The sequence below is a fragment of the Aulonocara sp. 'chitande type north' Nkhata Bay genome, linkage group LG20 (genome assembly GCF_057382095.1).
Source record: "Aulonocara sp. 'chitande type north' Nkhata Bay isolate Kocher_YH1m ecotype deep benthic linkage group LG20, A_spYH_male_GT1.1, whole genome shotgun sequence".
Taxonomy (NCBI): domain Eukaryota; kingdom Metazoa; phylum Chordata; class Actinopteri; order Cichliformes; family Cichlidae; genus Aulonocara; species Aulonocara sp. 'chitande type north' Nkhata Bay.
The window spans coordinates 18118841-18137204 of record NC_141363.1 but is presented as its reverse complement, the minus strand read 5'-3'; the positions used below and the strand labels follow the sequence as shown (position 1 = coordinate 18137204).

The 18364-nt window shown below is 39.5% G+C and overlaps 1 protein-coding gene across 2 annotated transcripts; it reads right to left on the bottom strand.

Moving 5' to 3' along the window:
• Positions 1-7171: 7171 nt before the first annotated feature.
• On the bottom strand, positions 7172-18274 carry ccnq (cyclin Q). 2 transcript variants are annotated; one of them, XM_086278135.1, is made up of 6 exons: positions 18135-18274; positions 17886-18020; positions 14545-14728; positions 13329-13464; positions 12851-13069; positions 7172-9568 (listed from the first exon to the last, which is right to left on the bottom strand). In XM_086278135.1, exons 1-6 carry the CDS (start codon positions 18136-18138, stop codon positions 9479-9481), a joined length of 768 nt encoding a protein of 255 aa, XP_086134261.1. In that variant the 5' UTR covers positions 18139-18274; the 3' UTR covers positions 7172-9478. The 2 variants fall into 2 exon arrangements, with proteins under 2 accessions (XP_086134261.1, XP_086134262.1); XM_086278136.1 differs by having other exon boundaries at positions 7175-9568; positions 13332-13464.
• Between the last annotated feature and the right edge of the window lie 90 nt (positions 18275-18364).

The window sequence follows — 18364 nt, the reverse complement described above, 5'->3', positions numbered from 1 at the left end:
GGTTGAGGAATGCTCTGTACGTCACCCCCACCTACTCGACTGCGTCATGACGACACCAGACACACCGCAACGAACGTTTTTCCTCTAGAGCAGTCTCTGTTATCAGTTGGCATCTAAAGCCATCTTTTAAAAAAATCCCAGCACGGGCACGCATTGATCTCAACATTACCTTTTAAAAATAAAGCTTCCAGTCGTTCACTTATAGACCTAAAGCCACAAACTAACCATTCTAATCCACTTCACCACTGTTCAGGTCCTTAATTTGGCTTAAATCGAGTTCTCCAAGTTACCAAAATAGGCAGCCATTTTGGTAATTTGGAGAACTCATTTTATGCCAAATCAACTAACGGCAAATCTTATAACAACGGAAAACATTAAAACTCTTATTCTGCAAACAGCAAAATATGTAATCCAGCACCTTTAAACAAAATGGCAATTAGTACTACATTTAAAGAACACGTGGATCAGATCCTGTCCATTTAAATTCACTACAATCTTTAGATGTCTGGCATTTGAGTTACGAACACTTTATACAGAAAGAACACCGACATTTTCCTTAAAGGTTTACATAAATGGTGTGGTGTTTGTGGTGATATGTTATTTTGCCAAATGTGTGCATTATGATATGCCTTCACTAGCTGGGACCACATCCTCATTTAGAGTTTCAGGTAGATAATGGTTAAGCAAGAATTAAGGCTGCAGTTTAAGGACAATCTTAGCTTCTGGGCCAGGCATAGCTTCATGTGCTAATGAAAGGTAAATGAGTTTTAAAAAGGGAGGGAGGATGTGCCATAAAAACAAGTAAAAACAACAAACAGCTTGTCTTTCAGGAGGTGGGGGGTCATATACAGACAGACAACTGGAAGGGGTGTGTACAAGGTGTTGGCCCACTCCTGAAATTCAGATAAATTGTCTCGAATTATTTTGTCTTGTCCATCCAAAGGACATTATTCCAGAAGTCTTGTGACTTCTTCACATGCAGTTTTGCACCTCTAAGCCATGCTGCCATGTTCTTTTTAGAGAGGAGGCTTTCTTCTGGCAACCCTTCCAAACAAGCCAGACTGGTTCAGATTTTTTGTTATTGTACTTTCATGAACTTTAACATTTAACATGCTAACTGAGACATGTGGAATCTGAGATATAGTGCTTGGGTCTTTCTGTTTTTGGGTATTTTTTTTCTCTCTCTGAGCATTGCATAGTCTGACAGGACAGCCAGTCCTGCGAAGATTGTGACATTGTTTTAACACACACCTGAATGCTCCATACAAGCAAACTGCCACAACTTCTTTTATAGAGGTGTTCACACTTGCTCGTTGAGTGCTCGATTAGCAGCACCTGGATACTAATTACCTTCTTAATTCCTGGCAGCACTAATGGTATACTTACCTTTCACAGGACTGCATAGAGTCCCGTTAACACTTGTTTTGTTGTTTATCATATTACTGTAGTAGCTCTGTTCCAGTCTTACTAACCAACATTTGATTGTATAGAAGTCTGTGAGAAAACAACACATTTTAATGACCTTGTATTGCCCCCTAAGTAAACAGTGTCCTGATGACTTTAAATTCTCTATAATGCCACACAATGTTTCAGGTAGGCCTGCTTTGTTGTAGAAAAGTTACTGTTACCAGCATGCAGAGTCATTTGGTTTCTTAGTTGCTCTTTGTTTCTAATTTCAAAACACCAAGAACGCAAAAGCTAAATTCTCAACTTAAAGCTCCAAAACGAGACTTCACTAAAGAACAGGTGGATAACTTCATTGTGTATAGTTTACAGTCAGATAGTTTTTTTTGTTTGTTTTTTGCTTAAGTGTGTAAAATCTTTAAACCTCTGCCATTTATTTAAATAAAGTTGTGAGCTTTGTTACAACTGCCAATCTGAAAACTGACCGAAAAGACAAACACTATGCGTCTTTGTTGTTACTGTTTTAATCTTAGTTTAGTACCAAATGATTGAAAAAATGGCACAGAAAATTTTCAGCAAGTTGTAATTATTTTTGATTGTGGACAGACCTACTGCCTCTATAAAAATGCATTAGAACATTTGTCTACTTTGTAGCAATACAACAGCTGTACTGTAATACAAAATTCCCTGTAAGGTGGCAGAGGGAACAAAATGGTGTCTGGGGAGAGCCAGAAATATGTCTTATTCTAATGTGTCACACATTCATCTTTAAGTTCACCTTTGCAAAGTAAGGGAAATGTTAGGCAGTCGGCCAAGCCGCTGAAAACCGTATAAGACCTACCTAGTACCATCTGAGGTCCTCCACTGCAGTACAGGATACTAATGAATATACCATGTTACTCTCCAACTTTAAACTTTAATACTTTAAAGCTAACATGCAGACAGTAGCTGTGCTTAACTGTGCTTGCATGCTTAAGCAATTTGCTTGAGCACCATTTGTATCCAGTTAATTAAAGCCCTTCCTGTTCTGTTTGCAGTGTGTGGTTCTGGGAAATCTCCTCTGGGGCACAGGAGAAGATGAGTTTATATTTCTGGAAGCAGCAGCAATTCTTATGACATGAATGGAAAAGGATGCCCTGTTATGTGGAGTGAGATCAACTGAAGAGACAAAGTGTTCTTTTCATGCAAACTCTATGAAGTCAAGTGCAAAAACAATTCTTTTCAGAGTCTGCACATACAAGCCCTGTAGATAGTGGCCTCCACACATTGGGAAGCTGGTCCACAGCTCATGTGTCTGGGTGAGAGGGACCAGAGTTAATCCCACTTTAGAAGCTGGGGGCTGTTCTTCTGTTCTCTGCAACTCCACAAAGCTCAGGAACTGTCCACTGTGCTGAAAGCTTGCATATCCTGGCGCTGAAGAACAGAGAGTCATATGTTCACTTCATGTAATCTCCAGCCAACACACACACGTACACCAGTCACCCAGACCCACACCACCCTCCCCCATCCACATGCATGGCTGCTGTTGTACAGCATTATACAGCACGCCAGTGTGAGGAGAAAGAGGAGAAATGTATTTATAGATGAATCAAATGAATTTATTAATAGATATCCTCTACACTGCAGGGAGATGGACCACAGACTGTCCATGCACGCACACACACACACACACACACACACACACATCTTGATGAAAGCTTTGGTGCTGATTTTATAGTTTCATCTTGTTATCTTTAATTCAAGTAAAGTCTTACGTCTTTATTTGAGGTTCACATTTGTGTTGTTAGCTCAATCACAGTTGAGAGTGATTTGCATTCCACATGATGAATGAGAGATAGTATATCTTGATTTCAGGAGTTGGTTCTCTGTCCATATATGACTCCCCTGTACTAAAAGCTGTTTGTTCTTGTTTTAGTGCCCCACCCTCCCTCCGTCCCTTTTTCAATTCATTTACCTCTCATTAGTACATGAGGATCTGGCTTGCCTGGGAGCCGGCGCCAGTCCCCTCTGAGCCCTTCCCCAAACTGCAGGCTCAATTCATGCACACACCATCTGCCATTATCTACTCGAAACACTGCCAAACCTAAACGTGGATGTGGTCCCAGGTAGTGAATTGTAATTCCTTTGCTGATCGTTTTAATCTAGCACCAGCCTCAGGTCAAAATTTTATCCTGTCAAATTCTGTACCTTACTGATAATTATCAACATGCTGGAGACATGCTTATGATTACAAGTTAACAAACAAGCTCCTGCTTCCATTTAAGTTTCATTTGAGTTTAATTAAATTTCCAAAAAATTGAGAAGCTGTAAAAATTTATATTGCAGAAAAGACAGTGCAAAGTCACATAGTGGAGCTACTGAAGTCTCCGAGGAACAAGACAAAATTCTGATATGACGCCTCTTATTAAACAAACCTTTGTCATTTGTCATGATGTGGCAGGTAATTGAGGGGATCCAGTGAGTGAAATATGTTCATCTGCTTTAAAAAAAAAAATTAAAAAAAAGCATCTCAGCAGTAGATATTGTAGTTAACTCTTGCATTAAAAAAGAATAAAAAACAACAACAACAACATATTTTCTAGTCAGACTGAAAAGACGACTCAGGATATGATATCATCTGATGGATGATACAAATCTTTTTTTTGTAAATATATACTTTCCCACCTCGTACCAAATTTGAATATTATTCTTGACAACTGGATCACCAGCGTTCGTTTACAGGTTTTTCATATTAGCATATCCGCTCAAAGCATGGCTACATCCAAGTAAAGCTTCCAAGCTGCTGGCATGCCTAGAGACTCTTGGCCTTGAGTCTTAACTCTTAATAAATTATAACTGAAGATGTTTTTTCAGAACACTTTGTTTTTGTTATATAACATCTATTTTTACAAAGAAATGCTTCACATTTGAACAGTTTCTTTATAATTATATTCCCACTAAGAAAGGCTGTGTCTCATAAGGCCTTGACAGACCTTCAGCTGACAGTACGATGGATTTTTCTGTCTGCTGACCGATCCATCTTTTCATTATCGCTCTGTTTACACGAACGATGAATCATGCAAACTGCTCTTTTTGCTCCTCCCCTAAATACTAAGACCAGGCACACACGCACGCACACAAACTGACAGACAAACTTGCTCTCTTCAATCTATTGTCTGTGCATTAGGCATTTAGTGTGTTTAGAAGCACTTGGTTGATCTCTCATAGGTCTGAAGCTGAAGACTGCAGGGCTTTTATCAGGTCAAGGACACTCAGCTCCTAGACTGCAGGCTTGATACAGCTTCAACATCCCAAACTGTCATTTTGATATAAACACTCGTGCACATGGAGATGCACATGAACACAGCTGGTTGTGTGAGTGTGACCTTCTGACTTGCCCTCAAGCCCAGAGTAAAGGCTGAAGTGATGTGTAAACAGATCAGAAGTCGACAGAGGAGAGGGGAGGCCATCCAAGCAGGCTGGAGAGTGCTGAAGTGCGATACAAAGATAAACTCTCCAATCCTCCACTCGTCATTTTACCTTCATCTTTGCCTCCTTCTTCTCCTCACCTACCAACCTTACTTCCACTCCTCTCACATCCATCTATGTTGCTCTCCTTTCTCCCTACTCCTCTGCTCCTTCCCATCTGATGGTTAATTTATGGAGCCTGCCTGAACGTGCACCTTCTCCATTATTAATACAACATTAGGGAGACAGAGGGAGGAGGACAGCAGAAGGGAGGAGAAGCAGAGAAAAATGTGGGAGATGCAGGGACACAGGACAGACGGTGAAAACAAAAGCAGTGGAAGGAAGCTGAGGATTTGGGCAGAGGGATAAGTACAGAGATGGACAGGAACAGAGAGAGAAGAAAAACAGAGACAAGGAAGACAGGAAAGGAGCAACTGAGGAGAGAAGCAGACAGATTTTTCCCAGTACATGCACAAGGGGGGAAAAAAGCTGGAGTTAAACGAGAGTGACAGATGAGAAGGGAGAAAATGTGTCAAGAAGAGGAATGCTACATGACACGTGATGCTGTTGGGATGCATGCAATGTATCCTGCCCCGTGAAGAGAGGCAGAATGCACGAAGAGGACGAGGAGAGGAGGGGGGGAGGGGAGCAGAGACTCAGATGTGTCACAAATGATCATGTGACTATCTTCAACCTGGACAAACACACACGTACAGGCAGACCTGATTTTTTTTTTTGCAAGCTAAATTCAGGAAAGTAAGGTGCTCATCTGCTAAATATATCACATCTAAGAAGCTTTGAACAGAAGGAAGAAAAAAAAGACTTTAATAGTATCCACAATTTCAGTTTTCTCCTCGCACACAGCAGCAATGGCAACATACAGAATGTAAGGATGGATATATTCCATATTCATCTTATCATCAGTATATCTTCAAGAGATAATCACAACCAGCAGTGTGGCAGACATCCAAGCACAGTGCCAAACAAGAAGGAAGAAAACATACATTTCACCATATTGATTTATCTCAGTTTAGTGTTTTTCTGTAGTGTAGGTTCACAACAACAATCTTCTTATGGTGTTTTCTATTGGGGCGACCGTGGTTCAGGGGGTTGGGAAGCTCATCTTGTAACAGGAAGGTTGCCGGTTCGATCCTCAACTCTGTGTTTGTCATTGTGTCCTTGGGCAAGACACTCCACCTACTGGTAATGGGCCGCTGGCACGATATGGCAGCCTCGCTTCTGTCAGTCTGCCCCCAGGGCAGCTGTGGCTACAACTGTAGCTTGCCTCCACCAGTGTGTGTGTGTGAATGAATATTAGTGCATGGGTGAATGAGACATGTTGTATAAGAACCAGTACATTCACCAAAGGATTCAGGAATACCTTGAGTAAGAATAGGATCCACAAGTTTTTCATTTATTTTGGATTTCCTCTAATCCACACAAGATAAAAGTATACATATATACCCAGGAAAATATCTGGCTAATTGTTAAATGTCCCTTGAGAAGTTGCACATTGACCAGATGCTTCTGGTAAGCCATCAACAAGCCTCTGGTATTTGCTGGATATTTGATACAATTTTTCAGTAGGGTTGAAAACGGGGCTTTGGGAAGGCCATTCCAGCAAGTTAATATTAGCCTGCTTTATCCAGTCCAAAACCAGTTTTGGTGTGTGTTTGGAATCACTGTTGAAACACTAAGTTGAATTCAAGTTTCAACTGTCTAGCCATTGATTTGAGTTAAAGGTATTAAAGATGTACAGATGAGGATTACAGAATTTGTAGCCCTCTATGAAGATTTATTGGTAGTTAAATATTTTCCAAGTCCTGTTAAACAGAGCAGGGAATTTTTGACATAGCTTTCCCAAACATTGTAGTTTTATTTTGGATACTTTGATTATTTTTACTCTGCTTACTGAAACAAAATATTACACAAAACCCCCAAACTACCAGCGCGAAAAATTATTAGCCACCTGACGCTAATGGTTAACTTTATATGAGTTTGCTAAATAACAACTTGCAGTCATTTGTTGCAGTATTGAAATGCATCCGAATACTAACAGCGAGAAGTCCAATCATTAGGTGATGCATTTTGAACAAGCACTTGGTGATAAGTAAAACTACATTTTAACAGGAAGATAGGTACAGCAGAACCAGCCTCAGAGAGGGAAAAGCAGTGTGCCTAAAAAAAGTTGGTTGGTGAAGGAAAGACAAGAATATGAGGACTGAGGACCAAAGAAAAGTGACTTCACAAACAGTGTTGACATATTTTCTTTTATTTATTATTAACTTTGTTTACTGGTATTTGTTGCCATAAAAACAACTGAACACCTGTTCAAGTCACATTAGGTGACACAATGCAGTGAATCAAGCATTTTTGAAATGTAAGAAATTACATTTAAGACTTGTTGAGGACTTATTTATATACCAAACAGAATGAAATTTAATCCCTGCTTCATGATCAAACCTTCTAAAGAATCAAGACATCACTAAAATCCAGTAGGGATTTACAGAGAGCAAAAATTGCTTTAATTTTTTTCCAGTACTTCCCAGCAGTCTTAGATAAAACAAAGCATTTCAGTTGTGAGTCGAGATGGTTATATTTAGTATTGATGGAGATTTTTCAGTCCTTAACCCTAAAATGAGTAATAGGTTTGCCATTAACTTCTGCATACTCACTCTTGATAATTAAAAAAAACAAAACAAACAAACAAACAAACAAACAAACAAAAAGCCGCTCTTAAATTGGACCTATTCTGCTCATTTCCAGTTCAGTAGTAGTATTATTATTTGACTAAAGGAATTTCATATGCCCTTACAAGAAATAAGTGGAACATGATTTAAAAAAAATATACTTCTGCCAGGTTTCTCATCATTGTAGAAGTTAATCAAATGAATTTAATTATTGTCAATGTATGCCATATTAGATTATGCTGAAATGTTATTTTGTATGTTATGTTGTTTTGTCACAAAACGCATCAGACTCTGCAAAATGTAGTGATGTTCCAGGGAAAATAGCAGCTGCATTGTTGTGGCTAATGTGAATCTTACTAAATGAAACATGCTATGTAACCACAAAAAGCACTAAGAAGGGAATAATATACCTGTTATGGACATCACTGTAACATCATTATCTTCCTTTTGTTTATTTTGTCAAAAAACAACACAAGAATTTCTTAGTCTGTTTCTCAGCATTTCCCTTTATTGTCTCAGTCCCAAACAAATTGGTTACAAATTTAGTTCCTTTTTATAGTTTCCTTAAAAAGATCTTATTTTCATTTCCAACACCATATTTTCATTTTTGGGTGACACAATGTTAACTTTAAATGATTAAACTTTAAAAGTTCAACATCGTCTTTTCCATTCAAAGTATTTCCTATAAATGAGCTTGAAAAAAATATAAGTAAAACTTGGGAATAAAGAACCATTTAAAAATCTCTTAACACTGTTTTATCTATTCATTTGACATCCATGAACTTAAGGTAGGCTCAGTCTTATAATCATACTGTAAGTGAATGAGGTCAGCTCTCCCCTGGTATATAGACATGTTACTTTCTCGCCATGCTGGAAGTGGGAAATATACTCCCTCGTCTCCCCGTCTACAGAGCTGCACTTACTCAGCTTGCTCATGTCTGTGCATTTTGCAATAAGCATTTTAGTTGCTCTATAGCACTATACCCGACTCCACTTGCTGGTTTAACATCTTTCCTGGTGGAAAGCCATTGTAACACAATGTATTTCTGACAGAATATAGGGGAAACGAGTCCCAAATATTTGTATTATTATCAGAATGAGCCCCCTTTAAATTACAAATAGTTTCTAATCATAATATGTAAACATTATTATACATGGAGAAAATGCATGAATATGTAAAAATTTGCTAGCCCTGAAACAGACTTGCAAGTTGTTTAGCCACGATCGTGGCTGGGATAGGCTCCAGGCCTCCTGTGACCCTGAACTGAACAAGTAGTTAATAAAAATGAATGGATTAATGGAAATTACAGATATTCCTCTATAATACTTCATCCAACCAATGCATTTGTATGTGAATACTATGCATCGTAAAAATACAAGATATTTATGGTATCCAGTATGTAGCATCCATTGTCCTTGAAAATATGCAGGTTTATTCTGCAAGGTACTAATCAAGCCTATAATCTCAAAGAAAAAACAAACAAACAAAAAAACTGTGCTGTACTACCCTAGTCCAGAAAGATCTAAGAGTAGTCACCATCTAGCATTTGTAGTAAAAATGTGTGATGTGTGGAATATGAAGAGATCGGTGGTACTGAGAGTCAGCATGTTTTTGAAGCGCTCAGGATGTATTATGCAGTGCAAGGCCGACAAATAACAGATCAGAAATGAAAGAAATGTCTCCCCACACTGGAAGAAATCAGTAGTGCAGGCATGTTTTTGTTAACTCACAGAATAACTGGGGCAAAGACACAAAGTGCTCTTCTACCTTAGACACACCTGAACACAAGCACTTTGAGTGCTCAGTTGTAGCAGAGCACTATATAAGTACAGTTTTACACTACAATGTGCACCATAACACACATTCAGCTTTGTACTGCACAGTCAAGTGGCAAAACAGAGACGTGATGGTCTTGTAGGTGTGTTGTTCAGATACATCAGATACACTTGGCCTCCATATCATAGAGCTGAAGAAGGTCTGCGATCACAGCGTCGATATCTGCTTTCATCACGTCGTCACACAGCACCTACACACACACACACACACACACACACACACACACACACACACACACACACACACACACCTCAATAAACAGCAGACATCAAAAGGTCGACACACCATTTTTAAAAAACATATTTTTTTTGTCCTCTTGCCTTGAGGACCAAAGCAGAAAGACAGAAAAAAACTGGGTTTGCCCCATTTCCATTTGAATACTGCAACTTAGAAAAAAAAAAAATCTAATCTGGACAGGTTAATGTTACTTCGGTTTAAGTGCACAGTGGCACAAACAGTACAGATCTTGCATAGGCACTCCATGATTTTAGTTTTATCAAAGTTAGTGTCAAACATACTGTTTCTCCACCTTACAGTGCTGTTATAGACAAATCTAAATGCAGCTCACACACTTAAAGCCAGGAGCTCACGTTCCACATCCTGCAGGCTCCTTCAAAGAATAATTCCAATTTGTGTCAACCAGCTGGATTTTTCATTGACATGGCTATTGTCTCCTGCAGACACTTGAGGAAATGAGGACATGCTGAACAAAAAGTTATCCACAGGTAAACAAGTCTCTCTCATGTGGACCAATATACAACAGGAGTTTCAAACCAAGGGTTTCATTCAGCAAACTGAGCCTTTGAAAACTATGAAAATTATAGTGAAGTCATTAATTTTTAAACAAAAGGTACTTGTATTCTTGTTCTTCTGGTGTCTGCATAACTATGCTAGAGTGAAATGTATGGAAAGTGAAAATTCAAGAAAATATCCAGATATTAACAAGTTGTTTGAATAATAAAGTTGGATATTATTATTGTTGTTGTTTATCATTTAGTTTAAAAAAACAAAAAAAAAAACAACTCAACATGCAAAGGTTTTGTGCTTCTTGGTAAACACTTACCAAGAATGCAGGCAGCGAATCCTGACCGCATGTTATAAAACGGCCAAACCTCTCACATGTCTGGAAATGCAACCTGGGCCAGTCAGACAATGAAATCTGCTGGCTGACAGGCCCAGGAAGGCTTTTCCATCTTTAACTTGTGTAGCATGCTGTAAGAACTGTGATCGATCCACGAGTTTCTTATAAACATATAAAGTAGAGTTTAGTCAGAAGTTTAGACATTTATGAATGTGCTATACATAAGTATTTATCCATTTGTGTCATTATAAATCACAAAAGTTCAAAAGGTTTTAATTTTTCAAGTTAAAAACTTATAGAATATAGACAAAAATACATTTAATAAATGAACTGTGAATTGTGGCGTATTAATTCAGAATTTGGAAATGTTCTCAGGCATTCCATACCACTCAATAAAAGAAGAAAATGATCTCTGATATAGAGGAGTAGGACATCATGTAACTTTGTCTGGGGCTTGTGGTTTCAATGTAAAAAAAAAAAAGTGGCTGATGTGAGGTTTTCTTCTCCAGTCAAGCTCAAACTGTTCTGGATGTGAAAGAGTGCTGTGGCGCAACATCAGCATACAACCCTGACCACCTGGATGAGGCAGTAAACACCACTTTGGTACTGCAGATTATTCCTTAATTTTTGAAGCTACAGCAGCTCTATAAAAGATCTATTTACTTTTCGACTGCTATCAACTTCAGCACATAAACTAACGCTTCAATTAACTGAACACAGATGCTTTAACTGACATTTTAAATGCAGTGTCGGGGTGGCTGAAGCTCAGGAGGCAGAGAAGGTCATTTGCTAATCGGAAGGTTAGCGGTTTGATCCCTGGCTGCTCCAGTCTGCATGCCAAATATCCTTGGGCAAGATACTAACCCCTAAGTTACTCTCTGATGTATCCATCAGAGTCTGAATGTGTGTGAATGTTAGATATAAAGCACTTACATAGAAAAAGCATAGATAAAAGTGCTTGTGTGGATGGGTGAATGTGGCAAGTTGTGTAAAGCACTTTGAGTGCTCAGGTCGATTAGAAAAGAGCTCTATAAGAACCCTGTCCACTTACCATTTACCAGTTGGTGGTTTCACACAGTTACCATTACTGGCTGCATATGAGCTCATCAGTCAGCTGCTTTCAAATAACACATCAAGAGTGAAGAGTAGGCTTTAACTAAAGACACATGGCAGATGCTGCCTCTCTCTAAGCCTGGTTCTACTGGAGGTTTCTTCCTCTTAAAAGGGAGTTTTTCCTTTCCACTTTTCTCTGTATTATTGTAGGGTCTTTACCTTAGAGTACAGCTGTTGTTGTGATCTGGCATTATGCGAATAAAATGGAATTGAACTGATATCTATAACTATGGTCACTGTAAACATACAGACTGTCACTTCAAGTATTTTCAGCCATGATATTTCACTTGCTTTCATTGCCATACTTCAGCTACTCATCCTTATTCATCGAGTTAAATGTTTCTTGTTGCTGCTAACATGTTGACACTGGACACTTAACGGCTGTCACTTCCTACACACAAATGAGTACCAGAGGTTTGCACACTAAAATACTTTAAGTATCTTTAGTGCTTAGAAGTTAACTGAAACTTTAATCACATTTACAGTTTACATTCTTCCCTGAGATTTCAGTTGCTTTCACTGGAACACTTTGACTGATATCCCACTTGCTTCCATCTCTTACTCTTTGACATTTGCCGTCACATATCTGCCATTTCAGTTGCTTTCATTGGTGACACATCAGTTGATAAATCGCACCAACCAAATGGGACTAAAACCTTTTTCAAAATCTGACACTGCAACTGGTATACCAACTTGTGTTGTTTTGACGAACTGTGACCTTGGACGTAATGCTGAGCTTGTCATTGGATGTAATTTGTTAGCTTGTTTTCTAATTTTTAATTCATTTTCTCTATTATTAAATTTATATTAGATTTAATCTGCCTCCCTGTAGTTTCATGTTGGCATCCAGGCATAAAACTGACACTCGTGATACACAGTGTAAATGCCTGCGCCTCTACCCTCACTAAATTGAAAGTGCGATGTGAGCAGCTACTCTGATCCGACATCATCATCTCAAAATGAGGGAAAAACAGAAGGAAAGTGAAGGAGGGTTTCTGTTCTGTTTAAACTGGAGCTTAATGGAAAAGTAGAGATGTCAGTTCATCATCATCAGAATTTCCTGTGTTGATTTCAGAGCTAAATGAAGGAGGAAATAACTTTCATCTTCTGGGTTTATCAGCTAACACCTGCTAGCCTCTAACTTCCTATAAGATGATGTCTTGAAGTAATAAATCCACCTACAGTGCACAGATTCTTTCTCTCACTTGAGCACGGACACACGCACTTTGGATTAGCCCTCTCTCTTCAGAGAGAATAGGAACACTTTTCAGCACATACCTGCCACCACTCTCTCTCCCCAGCAGGCAGTTCCACTCCATAGCTGTTTAGAGCCAGGTACAGCATTGCTATGGCGATGTGTTGGGGTCTGTGGCAGATGACCATGGCTCCATGGTAACAGTCTCTAAGCAGCGCCCAGGAAGTTTCAGCTACAGGAGTTCGAGACCAAGCATGGCGGTTCACAAGTGACTTGACAGACAGCAGGTAGTGGAGCAAATACTGAAGATGAAAGACAGCAGACAAATTTAAACTTCAGAGATCAGGCACTACTACACTTACTATTTTATTAAATGCAAGGGTCATGTAAGTAAAACTAAAAGCATTCAAGCCAACAGAAAACACTTATTTGTCCCAGAGATCACAGAGATCATAAACACAAGCACATTTGCATCAGAAAATCAGGCAGTAACACAGACCAAAAAGGAGGTTTAGCACCAAATAAGGAGGGAACAGGGATCCGTGCACGTGCGCTCACAACTACCTTGTGAGGGTGTTCGAAGGAGACTTGGAAGTTGAGCTGTCGGAGGATGAGGAGCTCACACTGCACCACGCTGTCCCTCAGGTCCCAGAACTCCTTGTCACATTCTAAAGGAGTACTGCCACTGTTGAAATACCTGAAAGGGTGGAGGAGAGCATTTAAGGTGACAGCTCCAAAAACTGAATGGTTAAACTGCCTGGTAAAGAATTTGTTATTTAATGTATCCACTTCCATAAAAGTGTGATGTGAAATGTAAAATAAAACAGGATTCACAGTTGCCTGCTCATCCAGCTGAGCTAAACTGGTGCCCGCCCACATGTTTTTAAAGCACTGGGACAAGAGCCTGGAAGGGTTGTGCTTTTTTTTTTTTTTAAAAAGGATGTCCATTTATAGCATGCTTGTCTACTTCAGTTTAAGAGCAATATGTGCTGTATGTGTAGATGATATTTCCTCAGAAAAATTAGTGCCAAACTACATAATACATATGTTCCATGTGCAGAGTGGAGTTCAGGTTTTTTTAAGGCACAGGGAAAATTTCAGTGAATGCAAATATTGAAACAATCAAAAGCTTCAGAACAAGCCACTATGTGGAGGAGTGGGACTGGCAACTTTTAACTTGGCTTAATTTTTAACAGAAATACTTTTTATTATTATTCATGTTGATGTTTTTTTTTTTCACTTTTTAATATGTCTACTCTTAAGTTAATGTGTTTTCTCCATGCATTTTCTCACACATGAGTGGGTTAGAGCCTGCCCAAAGTCATACTTTAAGAAAATCAGGGTACCAAGTGCAGATCCCAGAAAATTAACATACTTTTGCACTTTGTTTTATGTCTTATTTAAATGTATGTTTATGACTGGAGACTGAGTATATTCTGGTTTTGCACTTGTTGATGGGACAGAGTCTTATCTAAAAATATTACCTTGGGCTTTACAAGCCTTCCTGGTCAAGGCTATTTTGTTTTTACTCTTGTGATGTTTTTCAGACCAAACCATTTATTCAAGAAAAGCAGACTACTCATTAAAAATGATTTATTAAATGTTTGGGGCTTTTTAATGTCCCTCTCATAACAAAAAGAGTTCAGAAAGACAAAACACAACCTTTTTGTTCTCAAGCAAAGTCAAATATCTAAGAGGCTCAGTTAGCAAGAAATTGTTTTTCTCTCAGCAGTGAGGTTAAAATGTCGATTATACACTCCATCTTTTAAATTATTACCTGTGGCTTACATTGATGATATCACGGGTCCTGATGTGCTGCTCCTCCACTTTACCAGCCAGGTACACACAGCTCATGGCCACTAGGTAGGGTTCATACGCATGGATACTGACCCTCTCAAAGAAACGATGATAGAGCACACATGCTGTAGCCACGGGCACCGAGCGCATGCAGAGTTTCACTCCTGAATAACAGAGGAGGGGGTAAGATGTAGGTCTTTAAGGGCACACTAATGTTTTATCATCTTTAGCTGACTGATTCACACCTATTTTCACCCGCTGTAATCCTGAAATGCAGTTTCAGTTCACATTACTATTTGTTTGAAATCCCATTAAATCAACAAATCAAAAACCAGGAAAGAATACATAATACTGGACACATGTTTCAAAAACCTTAAACCTTGACTTTCTTAAAGAGAACCTGCTCATTTCCAACTCAATATTTTTTTTCTTGAATTCTCGTAAAGAAGCTCTATATGATTTAAAATTTCAAATAGTCCTTATTTAGATTTTACTGGGTCTCAGCACAGCATTCATACGCTGTGTGAAACAGACTGTCTTCCCCCTTTAAGCTTCAGAGCAATGGGAGATGACTATTATAGGGAACTCCGATATCTCTCACTGTCATCAGACAGAGTGTAGAGCAAAATTATTTTGGCTCATTCTTTGATACTATGGTGATATGAACATCTACCACTGGAGCAATGTATTTGAAAGAAAATAAAGACGAGCATAAAATGTGTGTCCGGGTCGGGGATGAGTTCCTGCCCCAAGTGGAGGAGTTCAAGTATCTCGGGGTCTTGTTCGCGAGTGATGGGAGAAGGGAGCTGGAGATCGACAGACGGATTGGGGCTGCGGCTGCAGTAATGCGGACGCTGCACCGGTCAGTCGTGGTGAAGAGGGAGCTGAGTGTAAAAGCGAAGCTCTCAATTTACCGGTCGATCTACGTCCCTACCCTCACCTATGGCCACGAGCTGTGGGTAGTGACCGAAAGAACGAGATCGCGGATACAAGCGGCGGAAATGAGCTTCCTCCGAAGGGTGGCTGGCCTCTCCCTTAGAGATAGGGTGAGAAGTTCGGCCATCCGGGAGGGGCTTAGAGTAGAGCAGCTGCTGCTCCACATCGAAAGGAGCCAGCTGAGGTGGTTCGGGCATCTGGCAAGGATGCCCCCTGGGCGCCTCCTGGGCGAGGTGTTCCAGGCATGTCCCACCGGGAGGAGGCCCCGGGGCAGACCCAGGACACGCTGGAGAGATTATATCTCTCGGCTGGCCTGGGAACGCCTTGGTATTCCCCCGGACAAGCTGGAGGAGGTGGCTGGGGAGAGGGAGGTCTGGACCTCTTTGCTTAGGCTGCTACCCCCGCGACCCGACCTCGGATAAGCGGATGAAGATGGATGGATGGATGGAATTTATCATTACACCAAAATAAGCAATCACTTGCCTTATGTCAAAAACTAAATGTCAATGGGAGCTGCTTAATCACGGGTGTGATCACATGTGTCAGAAAGTGAGGACCATTTCAGGAAAAAGGCTGATTAGTCTTTCTAAATTTCTGGCACCATCTATCTAATTTTATAGATGCCCATTTCCACTTGGTAGAAAAAAAAAACATGATATAAATAAAAACAAACAAAAAAAACAAAAAACAATAATGCATACTTTAACCATCTAGATCTAGATCGTAGGGCAGCAAAGGTTAGTCAAAATCTATGTTTTCACTGAGTAAGTACATAGACAAAGTATTGTCCTATAACGAAACCTCTTTTTTTCCAGGCTTAGACAAAATACAAAAGATGAACGTAGACAGTGTTAGCACTTTGCCCGCTGCCTCGTTGTTTATTTGAGACAGAACTGGCTATATTTAGACCGGAAGATGCAGCGCTGAGCTCAAACAGAAAATAGGAAAACAAAAATTATTATGGTTTTTTGGTGTGCTGTATATTCTTAGCAAACCATAGTCTTTATTAGATATAATATAATACAGATATAACAATAAATTTTTAAAATAGAATCAAGATGAGCACCTCTGTACAGTTGTAATGAGGGGAGTGATTAACTATAGAGACCAAAAGCATTTTTTGTGAACATGTTTACCATGCATTGCTGAATTCAGGCATTTAAACATGGGTTTCTAATGTTCAAAACACTCTTAAGCACAATGAAGTGGGTAAGAGGGGAGGTGTCAAGGGGAATGGGGGGGGGGGGATTTGAGACAAGAGCAAGAGTAAAATTTACAAGAAGCTAGTGAGACCTGCTATGATGTAAGGTTTGGAGATGGTGGGGCTGAAAGAAAGATGGGATGCGGAGCTTCAAGTGGCAGAACTGAAGACGTTAAGATATTTACTAGGGTCCACCATGATGGACTCACTTAAATGTTTAAAGTGTGTGTCTTTTAACTTGACACAGGGTTATTAACTTCTCATTAGTGATCATGATTGACTATAACTTGTAGTTAATCTTGACCAGCATAAAAAGGATTTCTTTGACAGCAATAACTGGAATGTATTCAGAACAAAGGGAAAGTACTACAACGTGTGACGCAGAAGTGTACATTTACACAAGTTGGGAATGTCTCTTGGAGACATTTATGAATAACTGTGCTTTCAGTATAATCAGTTCAGACAATTGTGCATAAGTACACGTTATTCAGATGTCACCACTTCGCCAAGTCTGGAGGAAAACCCAAATGAGACAAAATTGGTTACGATGTTCGCAAATAACCCAGGAACCAACTAGGCTCAAGCCAACAATGAAACTTTCAAGCTCAGCTGAAATTTAATGCTGCTCACATGGTTGCCTCTTTAGGCATTTGACTTTAGGCATTTAGCTTTTTGGACAAAATAACAAGAGATCGTTTTGAGGAGTAAAGGTGGAGCTTTCAAACCTAAGAACATTGTACCATCTTGCCAAGCATGGTGGTGGAAGTATCATGCTCTGGGGCCGTTTGTGGTGGTACGAGTTGTACTGGTACATTGCACAAAATAGGCAGCATTATGAAGAAGGAGGACTACCTCCAAACTCTTCAACTTCAGCACACCTTAAGGGCTAGCTGGCTAGCTAAAACTTTGATAATAACTGAGTGTTCCAACAGAACAGCGATCTCAAACACATGAAACCAATTAATAAAAATGAACAACAACTCACTTTTTTTAAAAACTTTTGATACAACTGATGACGTAAATCAGCTGATACATTAATCTGAATTCATTATACTTTTTTTTTTAAATCAAAGACTTTACTTGTCATTCCTAGCAGGTAAGACTTGATAAGTTTACTTTATAGCCCTGAAAACTTGCTCTTCGAACCCTCTCTCACACTCACACACAGACCACCCCTGGATTACCTGTCTCCATGATGAAACGACAAACGCGAAAGTGTTTCGTGTCAAGGCTCGGGTCAGCCGCTATATCCCCACCAGAGTCTCTCCTTCCAGCAACGCGCAGAGATGCGGTCGAGTAAGCAGATGGTCCCTGCATGTCTAGTGGAGTACAAGCAGGGGTAACCAACAATAGAAAAAAAGCACAGACTGTCTACAAGAGTCAAGAAGATGATAATTGAAGGCTGTGAGTTTCATTGTAAACTTTTAACTTACCCATCCAAAGTGCAAATTCTACGTGATATATTTATTCCTACTTTTTGAAAAACAAACATAAGATCTGCTTGTTAGTTACATATCTTAATCAACTTGTCTTCTTAGTTGCCGCTAGTAATACCCGGAAGAAAAATAGTTGGACTTCCGGTTATATATATATATATATATATATATTTTAAGTGCGTAAGAAAGAAATATGCTTTATGCAACACTCTGTGCAATCCCGTCTG

Bases quoted from the DNA above. Each gene is read 5' to 3' on its own strand.
- ccnq (XM_086278135.1), bottom strand. The intron at 13,465-14,544 runs GTAATAATTTAA...CCACCCTTTCAG, and splicing joins ATCATCAATGTAAGCCACAG to GTATTTCAACAGTGGCAGTA. The intron at 13,070-13,328 runs GTTGTGAGCGCA...TTTCATCTTCAG, and splicing joins TCGAACACCCTCACAAGGTA to TATTTGCTCCACTACCTGCT.